This window comes from Ruditapes philippinarum, unplaced genomic scaffold (assembly GCF_026571515.1).
Source record: "Ruditapes philippinarum isolate M1 unplaced genomic scaffold, ASM2657151v2 ctg2502_1_1_1_1, whole genome shotgun sequence".
Classification (NCBI taxonomy): domain Eukaryota; kingdom Metazoa; phylum Mollusca; class Bivalvia; order Venerida; family Veneridae; genus Ruditapes; species Ruditapes philippinarum.
This window is the reverse complement of record NW_026857566.1, coordinates 123,064-142,730: the sequence shown is the minus strand read 5'-3', so window position 1 is coordinate 142,730 and position 19,667 is coordinate 123,064. Positions and strand designations below refer to the sequence as shown.

The window sequence follows — 19,667 nt, the reverse complement described above, 5'->3', positions numbered from 1 at the left end:
CTTACAGATTACTTACATCCAAGATATACCTTCACATTTTGTAGTTGAAAAGTTTTAATTGAAGGAAATAGATATTAACAACCAATTCCTGCCTGTCCAACCATTGTATGAGATGATAACTTAGTTATTAAAAGTTTTTCTTAATGGCTTTTCTTTTTTGTTTCAGAAACTTTAAAAGATATATGTGTTTACATTTATGTTTTGAAAGAATAAATATATTTTATATTAGCTGGGGAAAAAGTATAAATTAACCTATTTACAGGACACCTTATTGGTTGCCGAGGTAACAAGTGGCGGCTCAAGTTCTAAAGGGAATCAGCTCAAGTTTAAAGAGAGGCGTGTATTTCTGTTTGAACAAATTATTCTCTTCAGTGAAATGATAGAAAAGAAGCGAGGAAATATTGTCAGTGCTTACTATCTATTCAAAAACAGTTTGAAGGTGAGATATTTCTAGCCCAGCTTTGCAGAAATAGACTAAAGTCCTACCAGTTTTACTGGAGGGGACTATAGGTTTATCCTTTCTCCCTCTGTCCTGAGATTTTTGATCCAGTCATAACTAAAAAAATACAAAAGCTTGGTCGATGATACTAAGAAAGTGAGTAGAGGGCCATATAGAGATGATGCAAGTCATTTTTAGCTTTACTTGGCCAAATAATTGATACCCTACCCGCCTGGCCAAATAATTGATACCCTACTCACCTGGCCAAATAATTGATACCCTACCCACCTGGCAAAATAAATGATATCCTACTCACCTGGCCAAATAAATGATATCTTACTCACCTGGCCAAATAATTGGTACCCTACTCACCTGGCCAAATAATTGATACCCTACTCACCTGGCCAAATATATGATATCCTACTCACCTGGCCAAATATATGATATCCTACTCACCTGGCCAAATAAATGATACCCTACCAAACTGGCCAAATAATTGATACCTTACTCACCTGTCAGAATAATTGATTCCATACTCACCTGGCCAAATAAATGATACCCTACTCATCTGTCAGAATAATTGATTCCATACTCACCTGGCCAAATAAATGATACCCTACTCACCTGTCAGAATAATTGATTCCATACTCACGTGGCCAAATAAATGATATAGGTGGTTAGACCACTGACTGTCACTCCTAAGGTTCCGGGTTTGATCCTGGGTAATACCCTTGGGATTTTTTAGAGACACTTTCAATGTTTCCCACCTGCCTAGAGGTTTACTGGTAAGAAACCCAGGTAATCCTCGCATGTATCAGTGCTATACACTGGGCATGTTAAAGAACCAAGGGGTCTTTTCAATAAGAGCTAGGGACTGGTTCCCGGACTCCTTTGTATCTCATAGCTGTCTCTAGAGTCTGGTGAGGTAAGGACCCTACTGGAAATAAGTGCTTGCACTTTCGTAGGTTATCCTTGACCGTCCGGTCATCAATCAATCAATCAACCCTACTCACCTGTCAGATCAATTGATTCCATACTCACCTGGCCAAATAAATGATACCCTACTCACCTGTTGGAATAATTGATACCCTACTCACCTGGCCAAATAAATGATATCCTACTCCTCTCTGTCATCCTATCAGAATAAATGATATCTTACTTATCTGTGTGTGTCTGACAGAATAAATGATATCCTACTTATCTGTGTGTGTCTGACAGAATAAATGATATCCTACTTATCTGTGTGTGTCTGACAGAATAAATGATATCTTACTTATCTGTGTGTGTCTGACAGAATAAATGATATCCTACTTATCTGTGTGTGTCTGACAGAATAAATGATATCCTACTTATCTGTGTGTGTCTGACAGAATAAATGATATCTTACTCATCTGTGTGTGTCTAAATGATATCCTACTTATCTGTGTGTGTCTGACAGAATAAATGATATCCTACTTATCTGTGTGTGTCTAAATGATATCTTACTTATATGTGTGTGTCTGACAGAATAAATGATATCTTACTCATCTGTGTGTGTCTAAATGATATCTTACTTATCTGTGTGTGTCTGACAGAATAAATGATATCTTACTTATCTGTGTGTGTCTGACAGAATAAATGATATCCTACTTATCTGTGTGTGTCTGACAGAATAAATGATATCCTAGTTATCTGTGTGTGTGTCTGACAAAAATAAATGATATCTTACTTATATATGTGTGTCTGACAGAATAAATGATATCTTACTTATCTGTGTGTGTCTGACAGAAATAAATGATATCCTACTTACCACTGTGGTGTGTCTGACAGAATAAATGAAGTATCTGTACTCATTATGGTGTGTGTGTCTGACAGAATAAATGATATCCTACTCATCTGTGTGTGTCTGACAGAATAAATGATATCTACTACTCTATATGTGTGTATCTGACAGAATAAATGATATCCTTCTTATCTGTGTGTCTGTGGTGTGTGTCTGACAGAATAAATGATATCAGATGTCTGATAATGATATCCTACTTATCTTGTTTTGACGAAAAAAGTTTTAAACCAAATGTGTTTGTTTTCTGCAAAAAGAATAAATGATATTTTAAATTAATTTTTTGGGTCAAAAATTGATAAACTTAATCGGGTTTCTAACAAAATAAATAAACCCACTTATCTTTTGTTTTTGTTGAACAGAAAAAATTTGTATCTTTACTTTTTTCTGGGGTTGGGGCCCTGAAAAGAAAAAATAAATTCATTTTGCTTTTTGGGGGTCTAACAGAATAAATAAATATCCTACTTATCTTTTTGTGTCTGAAAAGAAAAAATTGCCCTAACTTCATTGGTATTTGGTTCCTGAAAAATAAATTTGAATATTTTACTTAACTGGGGTGGGGTTGAAAAGAAAAAAAATTTTTTACCCTTACTTATTTTTGGTGTCTGACAGAAATAAATGATTCCTACTTATCTGGAGTGCCCTTTCAAAAAATTTGTTTATCCTAATTATCGATTTTAAAAAAAATCTACCAAAAAAAAACTGGGGGAAAAATTTTATTACTTTTTGTCATTTGCTGACGGGGAATAAAGGGATATTTAACTTATCTGTGTGTGTCTGAAAGAATAAATTTGTACCCCTTATTTAAATTTTGTGTGGTTGGTCGTAAACGGGGAATTTAAATTAATCCAAACTTATCTTTTGGTGTTATGAAAAAAACCCAAGGGTTATAAAAAGATATTTCCTACTTATTTTGTGTGGTCTTTGAAAAAGTAATTTAAGGGTTTTTACAAATTATATTTTATTTTATCTGTTGTTTTTGTCTGAAAAAAAAATATTTATTTCTGGTTGTTTAAAAATTATCTTAAGGGTTTTTCTAAACAGAATAAATGATTTTCCTTACTTATTTTGTTTTGGGGTCAAAAGAAAAAAGAATAAAAATTTGGGGGAAATCTATTTACTTACTTTTGTTTGTCTAAACAGAAAAAATGAAACCCTTACTTATCTGTTTTTTGGTCTGAATAATAAATGATTTTCCTACCTTATCTGTGTTTTCCCTGAAGAAAAAAAAATTTTAAATACCTTTGTTAAAACATTTGGGTTTTTTTTATTTTTCGGAAAAATCGGGTTGAAAAAATTTTCCTTAACCTTGGTATTTCCCCTTTTTTTTTTGGCGGGAAATTTGGAAAAATTTAAAAAATACTTTTTTCTGGTGGTTTCTGGATTTAAAATCTTTCCAAAATTTTTTATCTGGGGGGAGTTTTGTGGGGTCTTTTATAAAAACGTTTTTATGCTTTTTAAAATGATAAACCCCCTTTTTTAAAAAAAAGGGGAACCCCTTTTCCTTTCCTTTTTTAAAAAATACCTTGGAATTTTATTTGTTTTTGGATTGTTGAATTTATAAAATTTTTAAAAAAAATTGATGGATAAATAAAAATTTTAAAAATATCTTTGGGTTTCCTTAAATGAAAAAATTCTTTAAAAAAAAATTCTGAATTTATGTTTGGTTCGGACGGAAACCTTTGGGAACCCCCCCTTTTCTTATCGGGTTGGTCCGAAGGAAAATAAGATATTTTTTTCCTTTACCCGGGGGTTGTTGTTTTTTTAACCTTTCCGGAAAATTAAACTTTTAACCCTTAACCCCTTTTTGGGGACAATCATGCTTTGTAAATAAATAAATTTAATTTTTTCGTTTTGAAAGAAAAATTTTAGGTTTTTCATAATGATTTTAAAATTAAATAATTTTAATTTTGCAAAAAAAAACGTTTTTTTGGGGTTCAGGTTCCCATAAATTTTCCCAATCCAACCACAAAGAGGGGAAGATAATTTTCAAAAAGTTCAATTGGTTTCCCCTTTTTTGACTCTTTGGTAAGGTTTTTCTCTCTTTTATGTTTTAAATTTTCTTGGGTTTAAGGTTTTTTTGAAAATGCTAAGAACTGGTTTTGCAAAATGCAGGGAGATTTTCTCAGAGGTAAAAAAAACTCGTGAGCAGAATGATGTTAGACATTGAAACTTGAAAAAAAAACTTTATTATAGTGTAAACATTGTAACACAAACATCAAATAATCATAAACATATTGTAGGCATTTAAACTCAGAACACTTATAAAAAAATGTTTTAGGCATTTAAACACAGAAGAGTCATGAATATTTTGAATGGAAAACTAACAACTAATATATGCTAGTTAACCAATTTTACTTAGGCAAAGTATCTTTTTTGTTATCACAATTTGTCAGGCGTCCATCTGTCCGTACCCTTGTACTTTAAGCAACATCTCCTCATAAACTACTAAGCCAATTACATCCAAACTTCAGAGGAATTTTCCTTTGGTAGCCATGAAATTTGGACCATGTGTACAGTTTTAGTTGTAAAATTGAACTTTGATATCAGGTGACCTAGATTTTGATGATGTGACCTACTTTATTGTCCATTGATGTACAGCTATGAAATTTGAATCATGTGCACAGATTCAAATGTAAATTTAACTTTGATATCAGCTGAACTAGATTTTGTCAAAGTGTCTTACTATGTTGTCCTTTAATGTACAGACATGAAATTTAGGCCATGTAAAATATGACCTTCACCACCAAATTCACTAGGCACAACTGCATTGATAGATCCCTACTCTGACATTTTATTTGAATAAAATACATTTAACCACAAACATTGACATGACTGTGCTTTTTTGTTAACAATAGGTTGTGGCGAAATTGTTATTGTATCCACTAATCTGATAATAAGAATCAGATAGGTCAGGGATCTATGCATTATGGGAATGTTCAATTGTATAGAAACAAAAAAAATTCTGTTCCGACACTACTTACTATTTAGTGTTGTATTAATTCGGTGGCATAGCATTTTTCACAAATGCAATCTTGTTCTGAGATTACTTTTAAAGAACTTGAAATTTTTCCAACAAATTTACACAAAATAGAGCCCTTCAGATTTTTATACCCCCGCACAACAAAGTTGTAAGGGGGGTATACTGGAATCAGCTTGTCCGTCCGGCTGTCCGGCCGTCCGTCGGTTTTTTCTTGTCCGACCAATAACTTAAGATGCCTTTGACCTACAGTCTTCATATTTAGCATGGAGGTTAGTCATGATTAGTAGATGACCCCTATAGATTTTGAGGTCACCAGGTCAAAGGTCAAGGTCACAGGGGCCTTGACTTCAAAAAGCTTGTCCGCCCAATAACTTAAGATTGCTTTGACCTACAGTCTTCATATTTGGCATGGAGGTTAGTCATGATTAGTAGATGACCCCTATTGATTTTGAGGTCACCAGGTCAAAGGTCAAGATCACAGGGGCTTTGACTTCAAAAAGCTTGTCCACCCAATAACTTAAGATTGCTTTGACCCACAGTCTTCATATTTGGCATGGAGGTTTGTCATGATTAGTAGATGACCTCTATTCATTTTGAGGTCACTGGTTCAAAGGTCAAGGTCATAGGGAGCTTGACAATAAAAGCTTGTCCGACATAAAACTTAAGATTTCTCTAACCCACAGTTTTCATATTGGCATGGAGGTTAGTCATAATTAGAAAATGATCCCTATTGATTTTGAGGTCATTGGGTCAAAGGTCATGGTTACAGGGGTCTTAACTAGAAAAAGCTAGTCTGCCCAATAACTTTAGATTTGTTTGACCCACAGTCTTCATATTTGGCATGGAGGTTTGTCATGATTAGTAGATGACCCCTATCGACTTTGAGGTCAAAGGTCAAGGTCACAGGGGCCTTGACTTCAAAAAGCTTGTCCGCCCAATAACTTAAGATTCCTTTGACCCACAGTTTTCATATTTGGCATGGAGGTTAGTCATGATTAGTAGATGACCCCTATTGATTTTGAGGTCACCAGGTCAAAGGTCAAGGTCACAGGGACTTTGACTTCAAAAAGCTTGTCCGCCCAATAACTTAATATTCCTTTGACCCACAGTCTTCATATTTGGCATGGAGGTTAGTCATGATTAGTAGATGCCCCTAACGATTTTGAGGTCAATGGATCAAAGGTCAAGGTCACAGGGACTTTGACTTCAAAACGTTTGTCTGCCCAACTTAAGATTCCTTTGACCCACAGTCTTCATATTTGGCATGGAGGTTAGTCATGATTAAAAGGTGACCCCTATTGATTTTTAGGCCACTGGGTCAAAGGTCAAGGTCACAGGAGCCTTGACTAAAAAAAATTGTCCACCCATTAACTTAAGAAACCTTTGACCCACAGTCTTCGTATTTGGCATAGATGTTGATCATGACCATAAAGTGACCCCTATTGATTTTGAGGTCACTGGGTCAAAGGTCAAGGTCACAGGGACCTTGACAAAAAAAAGCTTTTCCCCTCAATTGCTTAAGAATGCCTGTCTGCAGTGTATTGTTTTTGACATTTTCACATTTGAAGCATGTAGAATACATAACTTAGCAATGCACTGGCTTAGTAACCTCAGATTTGGCAGGGAGGTTGTCCTTGAGCTTTAAATGGCCTCTGTTGATTCTGACAAAGTGGTATGCGGGGGTATTCACGCCATGATAGTGGCAGTTCTAGTTTTTATGGCAACATTATTCTAAGAGAGGTTTAAACTAAAAATCAAAAATGATAATTGCATAACTGCTGCCATTTTAACAAATGGTTAAAATCTTTATTTAGCTGTATTTCATTGAATACAAATGGAGGTCAAAAATTATTTTAATACAGCTAGTACTTTATGTTTATTTATTGAGAGATGAAAAATAATGTAAGAATGAATTTTTGTTGTTGTATTTTAGCTCTACAGTCACCAATAGCATTCTATAACAAAGAAAAAGAGCAAACTAAAGAATTGTAAGTATATATTAACATATATAAGAACTCATATTTCAAATATTGTATCTTTTAAAAAATTTAAGGAGTATTTTTTAAATAGAGAAATGATAAGGTATTTGTCAAATAATTCATATGATTTGAATATTTCAACACTTTTTTTAGCTCACCTGTCACAAAGTGACATGGTGAGCTTTTGTGATCGCTTTTACGTCTGGCGTCCGGACATCTCTTCATAAACCGCTCAGCAAATTTCATCCAAACTTCACAGGAATGTTCCTTTGGTAGTCAACTTTAAAAATTATTCAAAGAATTTAATTCCAAGCAGAACTCTGGTTGCCATAGCAACAGAAAGAAATAATTTAAAGTATCTTCTTTTAGAAAACAGAAAGAGCTAGAGCTTAAATATTTGGCATGAAACATCATCTATTCATTGTCTACCAAGTTTGTTCAAATAAATGCCCTGGGGTCAAAATTGGCCCGCCCTTGGGGGTCATTGATTTTCCTTGTTTGTATAAGTAAAAACTTAAAAAATCTTCTTTTAAAAACCCCAAAGAGCTAGAGTTAAGATATTTAGCATGAAACATCTTCTAATTGGTGTCTACCAAGTTTTGTTCAAATAAGGGCCCTTGGGTTAAAATTGGCCTCGCCCCAGGGGTCATTGATTTTCCTTACATGTGTGTAGTAAAAATATAAAAAATCTTCTTATAAAAATGCAAAGAGCTAGAGTTTAGATACTAAGCATGCAATATCTTCTAGTGAGTGTCTACCAAGTAAAATAGAAGCCCTGGGGTCAAACTTGGCCCCTCCCAGCGGGGGGGGTCATTATTTTTCCCTATATATGTATAGTTAAAACTTAAAAAATCTTCTTATAAAAACCCCAAAGAGCTAGAGCTTAGATATTTAATATCATAAAACATCTTCTAATGGGTGTCTACCAAGTTTGTTCATATAAAAGCCCTGGGGTCAAAATTGGCCTTGGCCCAGGGGCCTATATACAGGTGAGCGATTTCAGGGCCATCATGGTCCTCTTGTTTTTACTTTTGAGGCAACCTTTATAAGCATGTAGTCTTTGTGTAAAGTTTTAACATCCAGGTAACCAAGACAAATGTAATGTTGTCCAGATAAACATGACATATTATATAAACTTGGTCTTAAAGCTGGAGTTATATTGGCTCACATTACCTTTTCTTAAAAATCTTTTAATTGATTACTTATATTAGGTATTCTATACTTTTTTACCAGGTGGCCATTTCCAAGTAGATAGGTTGTAAGTTTAGAAAATTCATACCGTCACAGCTTATATCTGGACATTTTTCTGCTCAATTAAAGTTTCAACCTTTGTAGATCTTCATGTTGTTGTTCTATTCATTAAGTCAGATGTTAACAAATTGACAATTTCCTTAAAAGTTTAGCATACATGAACATGACATAATTGGCAAAATGCTCAACTTTCTCTTGTAACATGGTGTATGTATCTATATTGCAGCATTGATCAAATACAACCAAGAAAAAATGATTTGGTTTGTGATTTTTATTATAAAACTTTTGAAGTGTTTTATCAGAGAATCATTTGAGAATAATAATGTTGAAGAAGATCTACATTGGTTGCTAGTTTTTTGTTGATGCAGCAGATATCTACATTATTTTCTGTCTCTGTTTATATAGGAATGCTGAAATCTTCTCTAATCTTCAATACTGATATTGCATATATTCATCTTACTGTAAATAAATCATTTGGAAAAGATAAACTATTTGATGTATTAAAGGAGAATAACCTTGACCTCATGTTAATTCTAAAGAAAATGAAAAAATGACCACTTTAATCATACCTTGGTAAGTGGGGAAAATGTAGAGAGTTTCATGAAGAAAATACCATATTAATTTTGTGCCAATCAAGTTTGAAGAATTGTTGTAAGTTGTAAGAAAGCATTGGCAAAACAAATAAACAAAACAGTGTGACATATGTGAAGCTCATACTTATGTTTAAGAAATGTAAGGTACTGTTGAAATTGTCACAAATTTGATTAGGATTTAAAAATTCTTGTGAGCATATAATCAAGGCAATATTTTGAGCATGTTATTGAAATTATATGAATTATCATGATACTTTTTTTGTAAGAAATTATCACAATAAAGCACAAAAAAAGTTTCTTCTTATGCACCTACTAAGAAAGTGGGAAGCATACTGTAATGTGTGTTCCGTCTGTACGTACATACATGTTTATAAGTTATCCTTGTCTAGTCAGTAAATGGAAGGAAATGCAAACTTCTAAGTTCTTGGCAGAAAGATTTTTTACCTGTTCTAAGGAAATGCAACTTGGTTGAGACCTGTCTATGGCCAGTAGATGACCTCTATTCATTTTAAACTCATTAGGTGAAAGTCACAGTGGCACTGAAATTCTTATCTTATCAATAACTAGAGATTTCTCAGTTGTAGGTTTGTGACAGTTATAAAACTACAATGTATTATATACTACTCAATGACATAACTTTTGACCTTTTTGATTAAGTATGTATTAAGTATGAAAATATGACACTGTGAACGGGAAATGAAGTGGGGACATCAATGTCCTGTGGACACATTTCTATTTCTTTCTAAATAAAACTAACTTTTATCTGCTATTATTTGTAAAATGCCTGAACTTTCTGAAAAAAAGAATATATAGGGCTTTGTACAGTATTTAATGTATGGAATGGATCTGTTAGCACTGCACTGAATTCTTCTCACTTTACCCTTCTTTTGTCATCTGTATACAGGAATAGTATTTGAGATAACAGATGTTTAATTAATTTGTTTTTTAATTTGCATTTACCCCCTTTTCACATAAAATAGCTGGGTTCATATTGTCTCCTAAGTGAGTTGACTATTTTTTTAGAAAAGATATACAACAATCTGTATATTTAAGGAATATATACATTTAGGGACCTAATCTATAGATACATAATTTGTGTAGTAATTATATGATGTATAAAACTTTCAGGTCAACATCAGATATTGGTTATAAAAACAAAGATGGACAACTCCGCAAAACTAATTCCCAACCTCATTCTTCCAGGGGCAGTAACTCTAATCAACAGGGTATTGTGAAGGGTCGTACTCCAGATGAAACACATAAACATTTCCGTTGTAAATCAGTCCCAACCCCATTAAATGAAGTACCCAATCAAAAAACTGACTGTAATGAAGGAGAAGGAGCATGTGCACGGGAAACATCTTGTCCCAGCTCACCGACAGAGTGTTCAAAAACTTATGAGAAAGATGGTAAAAAGACATTTAGTACTAGTTTAGAAGGCAGTGATTCTGTTAAACCCAAAAAACAAACAGTTATGGATGGATTTAGAAATACTCTAAAAAAATCAAAAAATGATAATAGTGGGGCTAAACTGGATTCAAGTTATGCAAATTCGGTAGATTCGGAGGCGGAGAATGTCAATCAAGAAAATGTAACTCCGCCCACAAATTCAAACGGAACAGAAAGATTGGACAATGAGCAAAATGCGGTAAGTTAACGCAAGCATACCCACGTAAACAGATTTGGATGTTGACATGTTGACTCTAACAGAATGATAGAGAATGTATTTTACATTATATAATCTTGGAATGCTTATTTCTTCATAGCAGAACATTTTAGTTATTTTTTAATGAGCATTTGTAAAGGAGGAATGTAGTAACAATACAAAAATGTGATTCATTTTATATAACTTATTATGGTTTAATTTATTATAATTTGTGTTTTTTTTGTAAATACTTGTTATATATGTATATAAATATTGGTCACCTCCAGAAGTTATTAGTACTGTACATACTGAGTGAATCCGCTACAATAATTTTATGTGGCTAAAGGTTTATTGTTTTACAAATGATACAAAAAGCCTGATTTTGCATGTATATTATTTCAGGGGCGTTGCTGATTCTTTAACAAAATTTTACCACATGCATTTATTATATCATTTTAAAATAAATAATTTCCATTCACTCACCCCTAATTGTCTGACAGCATTCTTTCAGAGTTTTTTTGTTAAAAATGGTAAATTTAAGGAATAAATGCTTTTGGTATAAAGATTATGATATTTTCTAAAGTTGAATTGCAGCCAAAAACAAATGAATGGTTTTATTATTTGTTCTGTGAAATATATATTATTACTAAATACAGAGGTATACAGTTATGTTTCAAAAATCATGTTGCTCATCTTAGACACATAGTATAAACACTAAAATGAAGATAGAACTGTTTTCCACATAAGTACGATAAATACTGATTGCAATAGTATTGGTAATCAAACTTAGAAGTTAGGCAGTTTGGCATACAAATTTGCCTTTCTTGCAAGGTAGACAAGTTTGACATATACAACAAAGTAGGTAGTTTGGTATCTAACTCTGTCTTTCTGGTTTTCTGGTTAGGTCTGCAGTTTGGTATCTAAACTTTGCCTATCTGGCTAGGAATGCAGCTTGGAATCTAAACTTTGCCTCTCTGGCTAGGTAGCCAGTTTGGAATCTAAATGATGCCTTTTTTGGAATCTAAAATTTGCCTTTCTGGCTAGTTAGGCAGTTTGGAATCTAAATGTTGCCCTTCTGGCTAGGTAGGCAGTTTGGTATCTTAACTTAGTCTATCTGGATAATAGGCAGTTTGGAATCTAAACATTGCCTTTCTGGTCAGGTAGGCAGTTTGGAATCTAAACTTTGCCTTTCTGACTAGGTAGGTAGTTTGGTATCTTTACTTTGTATATCTGGCAAAGTAGGCAGTTTGATATCTTAACTTTGTCTACCTGGCAAGGAAGGCAGTTTGGTGTCTTAACTTTGTCTATCTGGGTAGGTAGGCAGTTTCGAATCTAAACTTTGCCTTTCTGGCCAGGTAGGCAGTTTCGAATCTAAACTTTGCCTTTCTGACTAGGTAGGCATTTTGGTATCTTTACTTTGTCTATCTGGCAGAGTAGGCAGTTTGATATCTTAACTTTGTCTACCTGGCAAGGTAGGCAGTTTGGTGTTTTAACTTTGTCTATCTGGGTAGGTAGGCAGTTTGATATCTAAACTTTGTCTATCTGGGTAGGAAGGCAGTTTGGAACCTAAATGTTGCCTTTCTGGCTAGGTAGGGAGTTCGGAATCTAAACTTTGCCTTTCTGACTAGGTAGGCAGTTTGGTATCTTAACTTTGTCTATCTGGCTAGGTAGGCAGTTTTGTATCTAAACTTTGTCTATCTGGCAAGGTAGGCAGTTTGGTATCTTAACTTTGTCTATCTGGCTAGGTAGGCAGTTTTGTATCTAAACTTTGTCTATTTGGGTATGTAGGCAGTTTGGTATCTAAACTTTGTCTATCTGGGTATGTAGGCAGTTTGGTATCTTAACTTTGTCTATCTGGCTAGGTAGGCAGTTTGGTATCTTAACTTTGTCTATCTGGCTAGGTAGGCAGTTTGGTATCTAAACTTTGTCTATCTGGCAAGGTAGGCAGTTTGGTGTCTTAACTTTGTCTATCTGGCTAGGTAGTCAGTTTTGTATCTAAACTTTGTCTATTTGGGTATGTAGGCAGTTTGGTATCTAAACTTTGTCTATTTTGGTATCTTAACTTTGTCTATCTGGCAAGGTAGGCAGTTAGGTATCTAAACTTTGTCTATCTAGGTATGTAGGCAGTTTGGTATCTAAACTTTGTCTATCTGTCTAGGTAGGCAGTTTGGTATCTAAACTTTGTCTATCTGGGTATCTTAACTTTGTCTATCTGGCAAGGTAGGCAGTTTGGAATCTAAACGTTGCCTTTCTGACTAGGTAGGCAGTTTGGTTTCTTAACTTTGTCTATTTGGCAAGGTAGGCAGTTTGGTATCTAAACTTTGTTTATCTGGCAATGGCTATTTGAAATCTAAACTTTGCTTTTCTGGCAAGGTAGGCAGTTTTGTATCAGAACTGGTTACTTAAGAGTAGTTTCAACCATTACCTCTTTTTGTTAATGATTTATATTAATACTATTTCTGACATTTAAAAAGATTAGCATTAATACAAGTAATTTAATATTTTGTACATGATTTCTCAGTGTAATTTTGTAAGAATTGCTTGAAAAGGATACCTGGTTTACACAAATTTGTATAGTAGATTTGAAATTGTGATTATGACAGATGTGATGTTAGGTTGATTGTTTTTGGTATTTACTTTATGGTAGAGGTTTTTGAACTAATCAAGGTAGCTTTAGTATATAGCTTTTTATATCAACCATTATCTATCAGGTAATATACATTAAAAAGCTTTATGATAAAAACGGTTAAGTTTATGAAGTGTTTCGAATAATATACACATTATCAATTCAAAAATGTATTGTTTGTTTCCTTTAATATTTTTCATGCCAAAATCATTTTTAGCTCGACTTTTCTATGAAAAGGGGAGCTATCCTACTCGCCCCGGCGTCGGCGTCGGCGTCACACCTTGGTTAAGTTTTTCGTACCACCCCACTTTATTTCAGAAGTATTACAAGTATGGCTTTGAAACTTACCATACTTGTTCACCATCATAACCTCCATCTACAGACAAGAGTACATAACTCTGTCAAGGTTTTTGACAGAATTATGGCCCTTTTTTGACTTAGAAAGTGTATTGAGCTTGGTTAAGTTTTTTGTACCACCTCACTTTATTTCAAAACCATTGGAGGTATTGCTTTGAAACTGACCATACTTGTTTACCATCACGACCTTCATCAACAGACAAGAGGACATAACTCTGTCAAGGTTTTTGACAGAATTATGCCCCTTTTTGACTTAGAAAATACATTGAATATGGGTAAAATCCACTTATTGCCTTAACCCTTTGAGATATTGCTTTGAAACTTTTAATGCTATTTCACATCATTACCCCCATCTGTACGCAAGAGAAGGTAACTCTGTCAAGGATTTGTTTTAAAAATTAAGGCCTTTTATCGACTTAGAATCTTGGTTAAGTTTTTAGTACCAGTCCACTTTTTGACTGAACTGTTTGAGATATTAATTTGAAAGTTGGAATACTTGTTTACAATCATGATTCCCAAACATGTCCAGGAGAAGGTAATTCTGTCAAAGATTTTATTTGAATTATGGCCCTTAACTGTCAATGTTTTGTATTATAGGCAAGCACTAAAAAACTTAAAAAATCTAAAAAAATTCATTCCTATCCACTGAACCTGCAGTGTTCAAGGGTATCACACAATTCAGTAAAATAATTCTTCACTAAATATCTTAATGCTCATGGCCATTGTTCACTTTAAAAATACAGAGATTCTTGTATTGCCTTTTACTGCAAAAACTTTTTTTATTGGCAAGCAATAAAAAAGTCGAGCGCGCTGTCTTACGGACAGCTCTTGTTATTCAGCTTTTAAGCACTACTGAAATAATTTGGCAGCTGTTGTTATTATTACATTACATTTAATTGAACACACAACTCTGTCTTTGTAAAATGTTATCTTAAATTTAATAAAGTTTCTTAGTTGAGAGTGCCCCCCTTCCCACAAAAAAATGTGTTCATTTATAAAGCATGGGAATGAATGTATGATTGTGTTGTATATGGAGATTTTATGTAGGAATCTTAATCATGTCAGCTGTATCATTTTATGTATAAACTTGTATAACATTAACATGTGTGTTTGTATCATTTTAATGCATTATTGACATATATGAGTGTGTAAACTGTGGATCATTTTAATCATTATTCAACAGTTATATGAAAAACTTGATATGGCATTTAGTATGTAGATGTGTCAATGTTAATTAAGGTAAATAAGTGTATTAGTTTATCTGCTTCAATCGTTACTTTGATGATGTCTGACCTTACATAAATAGTACCAGTAACCTTCATTATTAATGTCTGTTTTACATTAGGGAAAGAAACCAAAATAACTTATTTCTTGATTTAATGAAACTTTAATATGTAATTCATATTGTTGTAATAAGTAACACTTTTGTTGAACATTAAAATAAAACCCTAAATATCTTTTAAATAAAACGTATTAATAAAAAGTTACTTTTAACACCTTTCCAAAGTTAATTGCCATTCCATTGCTTGATATACATATTTAAAACACAACTTTAAGATGAGAAAAACTGTTCAATATGATTAAAAAATGTCCTTTTCCATTCCTTTTCAAATACAATTTTTTTTTATACTTGTTTCATATCTGTATACCGTAAAAACATATTGAAATATATGTAATATATCAACAGTTAATACCTATCATGATAAACAACACACTTATATGAGATTGTTACCAACTACCAGCATACTTTTAATAAAGAATAAATTCATTGGTTCTCACTACATTTATGATGATTCATTTCCCAACAGCATAATTATTATTGTTCTCAAGCAAATTAACCTGCAGTGAGACTATATATATGAAATGTAATAAAACAAACACAGATTTTTTTCTATAGGTTTGTAATACAAGCATGATATAATTCAGTATAATATGTGAAATGAAGCTGTATTAAACTGTGTGATAGTTAACATCTGTATCATTATATATTGGTAACATTTATACTTTAAACTGGAAAGTAATGTATTATTTCTTGTAAGTTGAGTGGTAAAGTGACATGTATATAAGCTGTGGGATAAACACCTTATATATCTTTTGTGGTCAATATGTTAACAAAAGAACAAATATAAATAACAATTAAACTCTGTGACTTAAATTATTACAATGTAAATTTCAAATGATGTGTTTAATAATATTTTATCACACACCCGTGCCATTTTGCGACTCCATAAAAACTGTATTGCACGGCTGTGACATCATTGCATCATACAAACATAGTGTAAAGATGCACTGAATGTTAGAGTCCCACTATAAGCGCGTCCATGAAAAAGTGATTTTTTCTCACTGTAGACAGTTATAATTTTGGGTATGTGATAAATAGAATATTTTATTCGTGAAGATTCAATACTTGATTTATTGAACTGGTTGTATAAAACAATATTATGTTCTCCAGAGGCTTGCATAATATGATTTTATTCAATTTGTTCAATAAATTTAATATTGAACCCACACTTATTCAATATCCTCTATTTATTTATAATGTATTCACCAAGTTAAGATTTAGCTGTCATGTAATAGAAAATAACTTGAAAAAGCATTCGGGCTTACAAGAAAGGTTACATTTTCTATCCGAAGTGTTTTTAAAGTTTCTGTGTTAACTTGTAGCTAGTAGACATATATCAACACATTGTATGATCAATCTTATATAAGTTATTTTGTTAAATCCTACTTCTTTATAAATCTTTGTTATTGTAATATCATTGTTGTCATAGCAACTTAAATGAACAAAATAAAATTTGTTGAATTCTAATCTTACTTATTTCTCAATTTCCTTTATCATCTCCAGTCATTATATGTCAAACATTGGAAAGGAAGTGTTGTCTATTAATTTATGAAAGAAAGACTGGAAGTTGTGGTACAGAGATTATTTTTGGCCTTAGCAAATGGTATTGCTAGTTATTTAGGTGATAAAATGTGTCTTTACATGTGTATTATTTGGGTGATGAAAAGTTGCTTAAAGATGTTATTGGATGGTTAGAATCTACTGGGAGATGAAAAGTAACTTTAGGTGTGCTATTTTGCTGATCAGAAGTTATTTTAGGTGTGAATTTTTGGCTAATAAAAATTTTCTAAAGGTAAAACTCCCTTGGTCGAGGGGTTTACACGCTCACTTTGGAAGCGAGAGGTCTGGAGTTCAAATCCCAGTTCAGTTTTTTTGGGTTTTTTTTCAAGCCAAAGAAACATGAATTGAATATCAGTGCAGTGTTGCAATTAGTCTTATAGCCAATTTACTATAGTTATAACACTGGAAACAGCATTGGTGACACTACAAACAAATTGGTTTATAATCTCACAACCTTCACCTTTCTGAAATTCTGAGACCCAAACAAATTCAGCGCCTTCTGTGCTTTGATTTTAGGAAGTAACTTAAGGTGTGAGTTATTTGGCTAGTAAGAAGTTACATTAGGTGTGAATTATTTGGCTAATAAGAAGTTACTTTAGGCATGAGTTATTTTACTAAAAAGAAGTAACTTAAGGTGTGAGTTACTTGGTTAATTAGAAATTACTTTAGGTGTGAGTTATTTTGCTAATAGGAAGTAACTTTAGTTGTGAATTATTTGGCTAATAAAAAGTAACTTTAGGTGTGAATTATTTGGCTAATAAGAAGTTACTTTAGGTGTGAGTTATTTGGCTAATAAGAAGCAACTTAAAATGTGAGTTACTTGGCTAGTAAGAAGCTACTTTAGGTGTTAGTTATTTGGCTTACAAGAAGTTACTTTAGGTGTGAATTATTTGGCAAATTAAAAGTTGTTCCTTAGGTGTCTTATATGGCTTGATGAAGTTATATTAAGTGTATGATAATTGGCTAATAAGAAATTATTTTATATGTATGATTATTTGTGATAAAATATTACTTTGTTAGTATAATTCAGACATACATTATATACAAACCCCAATTATTTATTTACTAACATTTTAACTGAATGTGCCCTAAATATTTTAAAGGGACAAGACGGGACAGGAAATATTTTTTATGATGATTATGTACCATGAGCCAATAACTTGTGATCATTTCCTTGCCACATTTTTTTTTTCAGAATAATTATTTGTGTTGTGCAATTTGACTAAAAAATAGTGTTGGAAGGTTTTCACTCAAATGCTAAAGGCTTGTGCTAACTATGATTAGCTGCTAGATTATTACAACTTAAACATAATTTCATTTGGTAGTATAACACAAGAAAAAAGTTACGTTTTGACACAGATGTTATAACAATAGTACAATTTAAATGCTAGTGTTCCGACACTAATACCAGTAATAATGAAAAGCTTTATTACCTTAAAACAACTGACACTGTATCTCAGCATAAGAACCTTTGAACCAAGTTTCTTCCCATATGAGGTAAGAATGATCAACTTTTCGGATTATGCCATTTGGAATATTTTGCCTATGATTCAACAAGCTATGATGTAACATGATACAACAGGACACAATATACTTATGATGGACATCACTGTACAACATGTATAAATTGATCAGGTGAGTGCCCTTTTGATTGATCATCATAACTTTTATAGGAATTTAATAAAAAACAAAATGTATTTGGACTATACATGTATTTATGTAACTACACATATACTGGCTTTATTCCTAGTAACTAGCTTAGATTGTATGTTAAATTCTGTTTAATAACATACATTGCTTTACTTGATGGAGGTTTAATATGTATAATATTGCTGAAAGGTGATAAATTTGCTATCATATATTTTTTGGTGATTACAGATTTCCTTGTAAATTCTCATTTTTAAGTTCATCAGTCATAAAACTTTGTTAATACTTTATACTTGGGGAAATGTTAATACTTTATACTTGGGGGAATGTTAATACTTTATACTTGGGGGGAAATGTTAATACTTTATACTTGGGGGAAATATTCAATAAGTCAGTACCACTCATTGATCAAGGTTTAAAATCCTAAGACTTCCCTCTCTATATAAGAAATTACAAAAGAAATTTAGGTTTGACTACTTAACTACTTTGAAATAATGCCAAAAATTGGTCTGAAGAATGAAAGAAGCATGTCTTAAAGTATTTTTACTGCATGTCTTACATGAAACTAATCTGTACATGAATATTTTCTTAGAGACGTGACACTGATAAAATGTAAAAGACATTTCATAGCTTTTACGTTATATCTCTATAGAAGTAATATATGAAAACAAAATACATTTTCATTTAGTATGGATGAAGAAAGTAAGAAACTTTTTGCATGATAACTTTCTTAGGGCATTTTGAAGCATCTTGAAAGTTTTTAACAAACTTACTGCATGTCTGTAAAACAAACATATGTGTTCTTTTAAAGATTGATTTGATGCTAGTTACCGTCAATATATAATGGGGTAATGATTTGATGCTAGTTACCGTCAATATATAATGCGGTAATCCCTTAGTAACATTTATCGCCCATGTACATAATTAAAGAACAAAAATGTTAATTGTATTCTGAGTCAAATATAAAAATCTTGCACACATGGGTAGGTAATGAGGAAGCTGAAGATTGATGGTAGATATAAACAACTGCAGTCTTCAAGCAGTTACCATATTACTGTTAAAGTTCCTGTGTGATTTAAAACTGAATATATAATTTTATAAAATGTTGCAGATGATATATTGATTTTAAGATGAGTGATGTCAGGATAGTAACATATAAATGAGGATATTGAACTACTATTTACATAATTTCATACTGTTTTATGTTAGATTTTGCCCATTGTTTTAACGTTTAGATACACTATAATTCTTTTGATGGGGATCATATTGGAATATATCACATAAGTAACATGATAAGTGCAGTATGAACACATCTGTGGATGTTTCTAAAATAAAAATTTCACTATTTCATGTTTAAATGCTTGAGACAGAAATAGAGGAGGCATGCCTTCTAAGCACTACCATCCATGAACAGGCTCAATTAAGT

General features: G+C 32.5%; 1 protein-coding gene across 1 annotated transcript in view; it reads left to right on the top strand.

The window, feature by feature from the left end:
* Positions 1-19,667, top strand: part of LOC132750168 (triple functional domain protein-like) — a 73,068-nt gene that overhangs the window by 11,231 nt on the left and 42,170 nt on the right. The window contains exons 7-11 of the mRNA XM_060740112.1: positions 263-453; positions 574-626; positions 4,333-4,389; positions 7,175-7,229; positions 10,193-10,712. Of these exons, the coding sequence (XP_060596095.1) occupies positions 263-453; positions 574-626; positions 4,333-4,389; positions 7,175-7,229; positions 10,193-10,712 (876 nt within the window). The remainder of the gene's footprint in view (positions 1-262; positions 454-573; positions 627-4,332; positions 4,390-7,174; positions 7,230-10,192; positions 10,713-19,667) is intronic.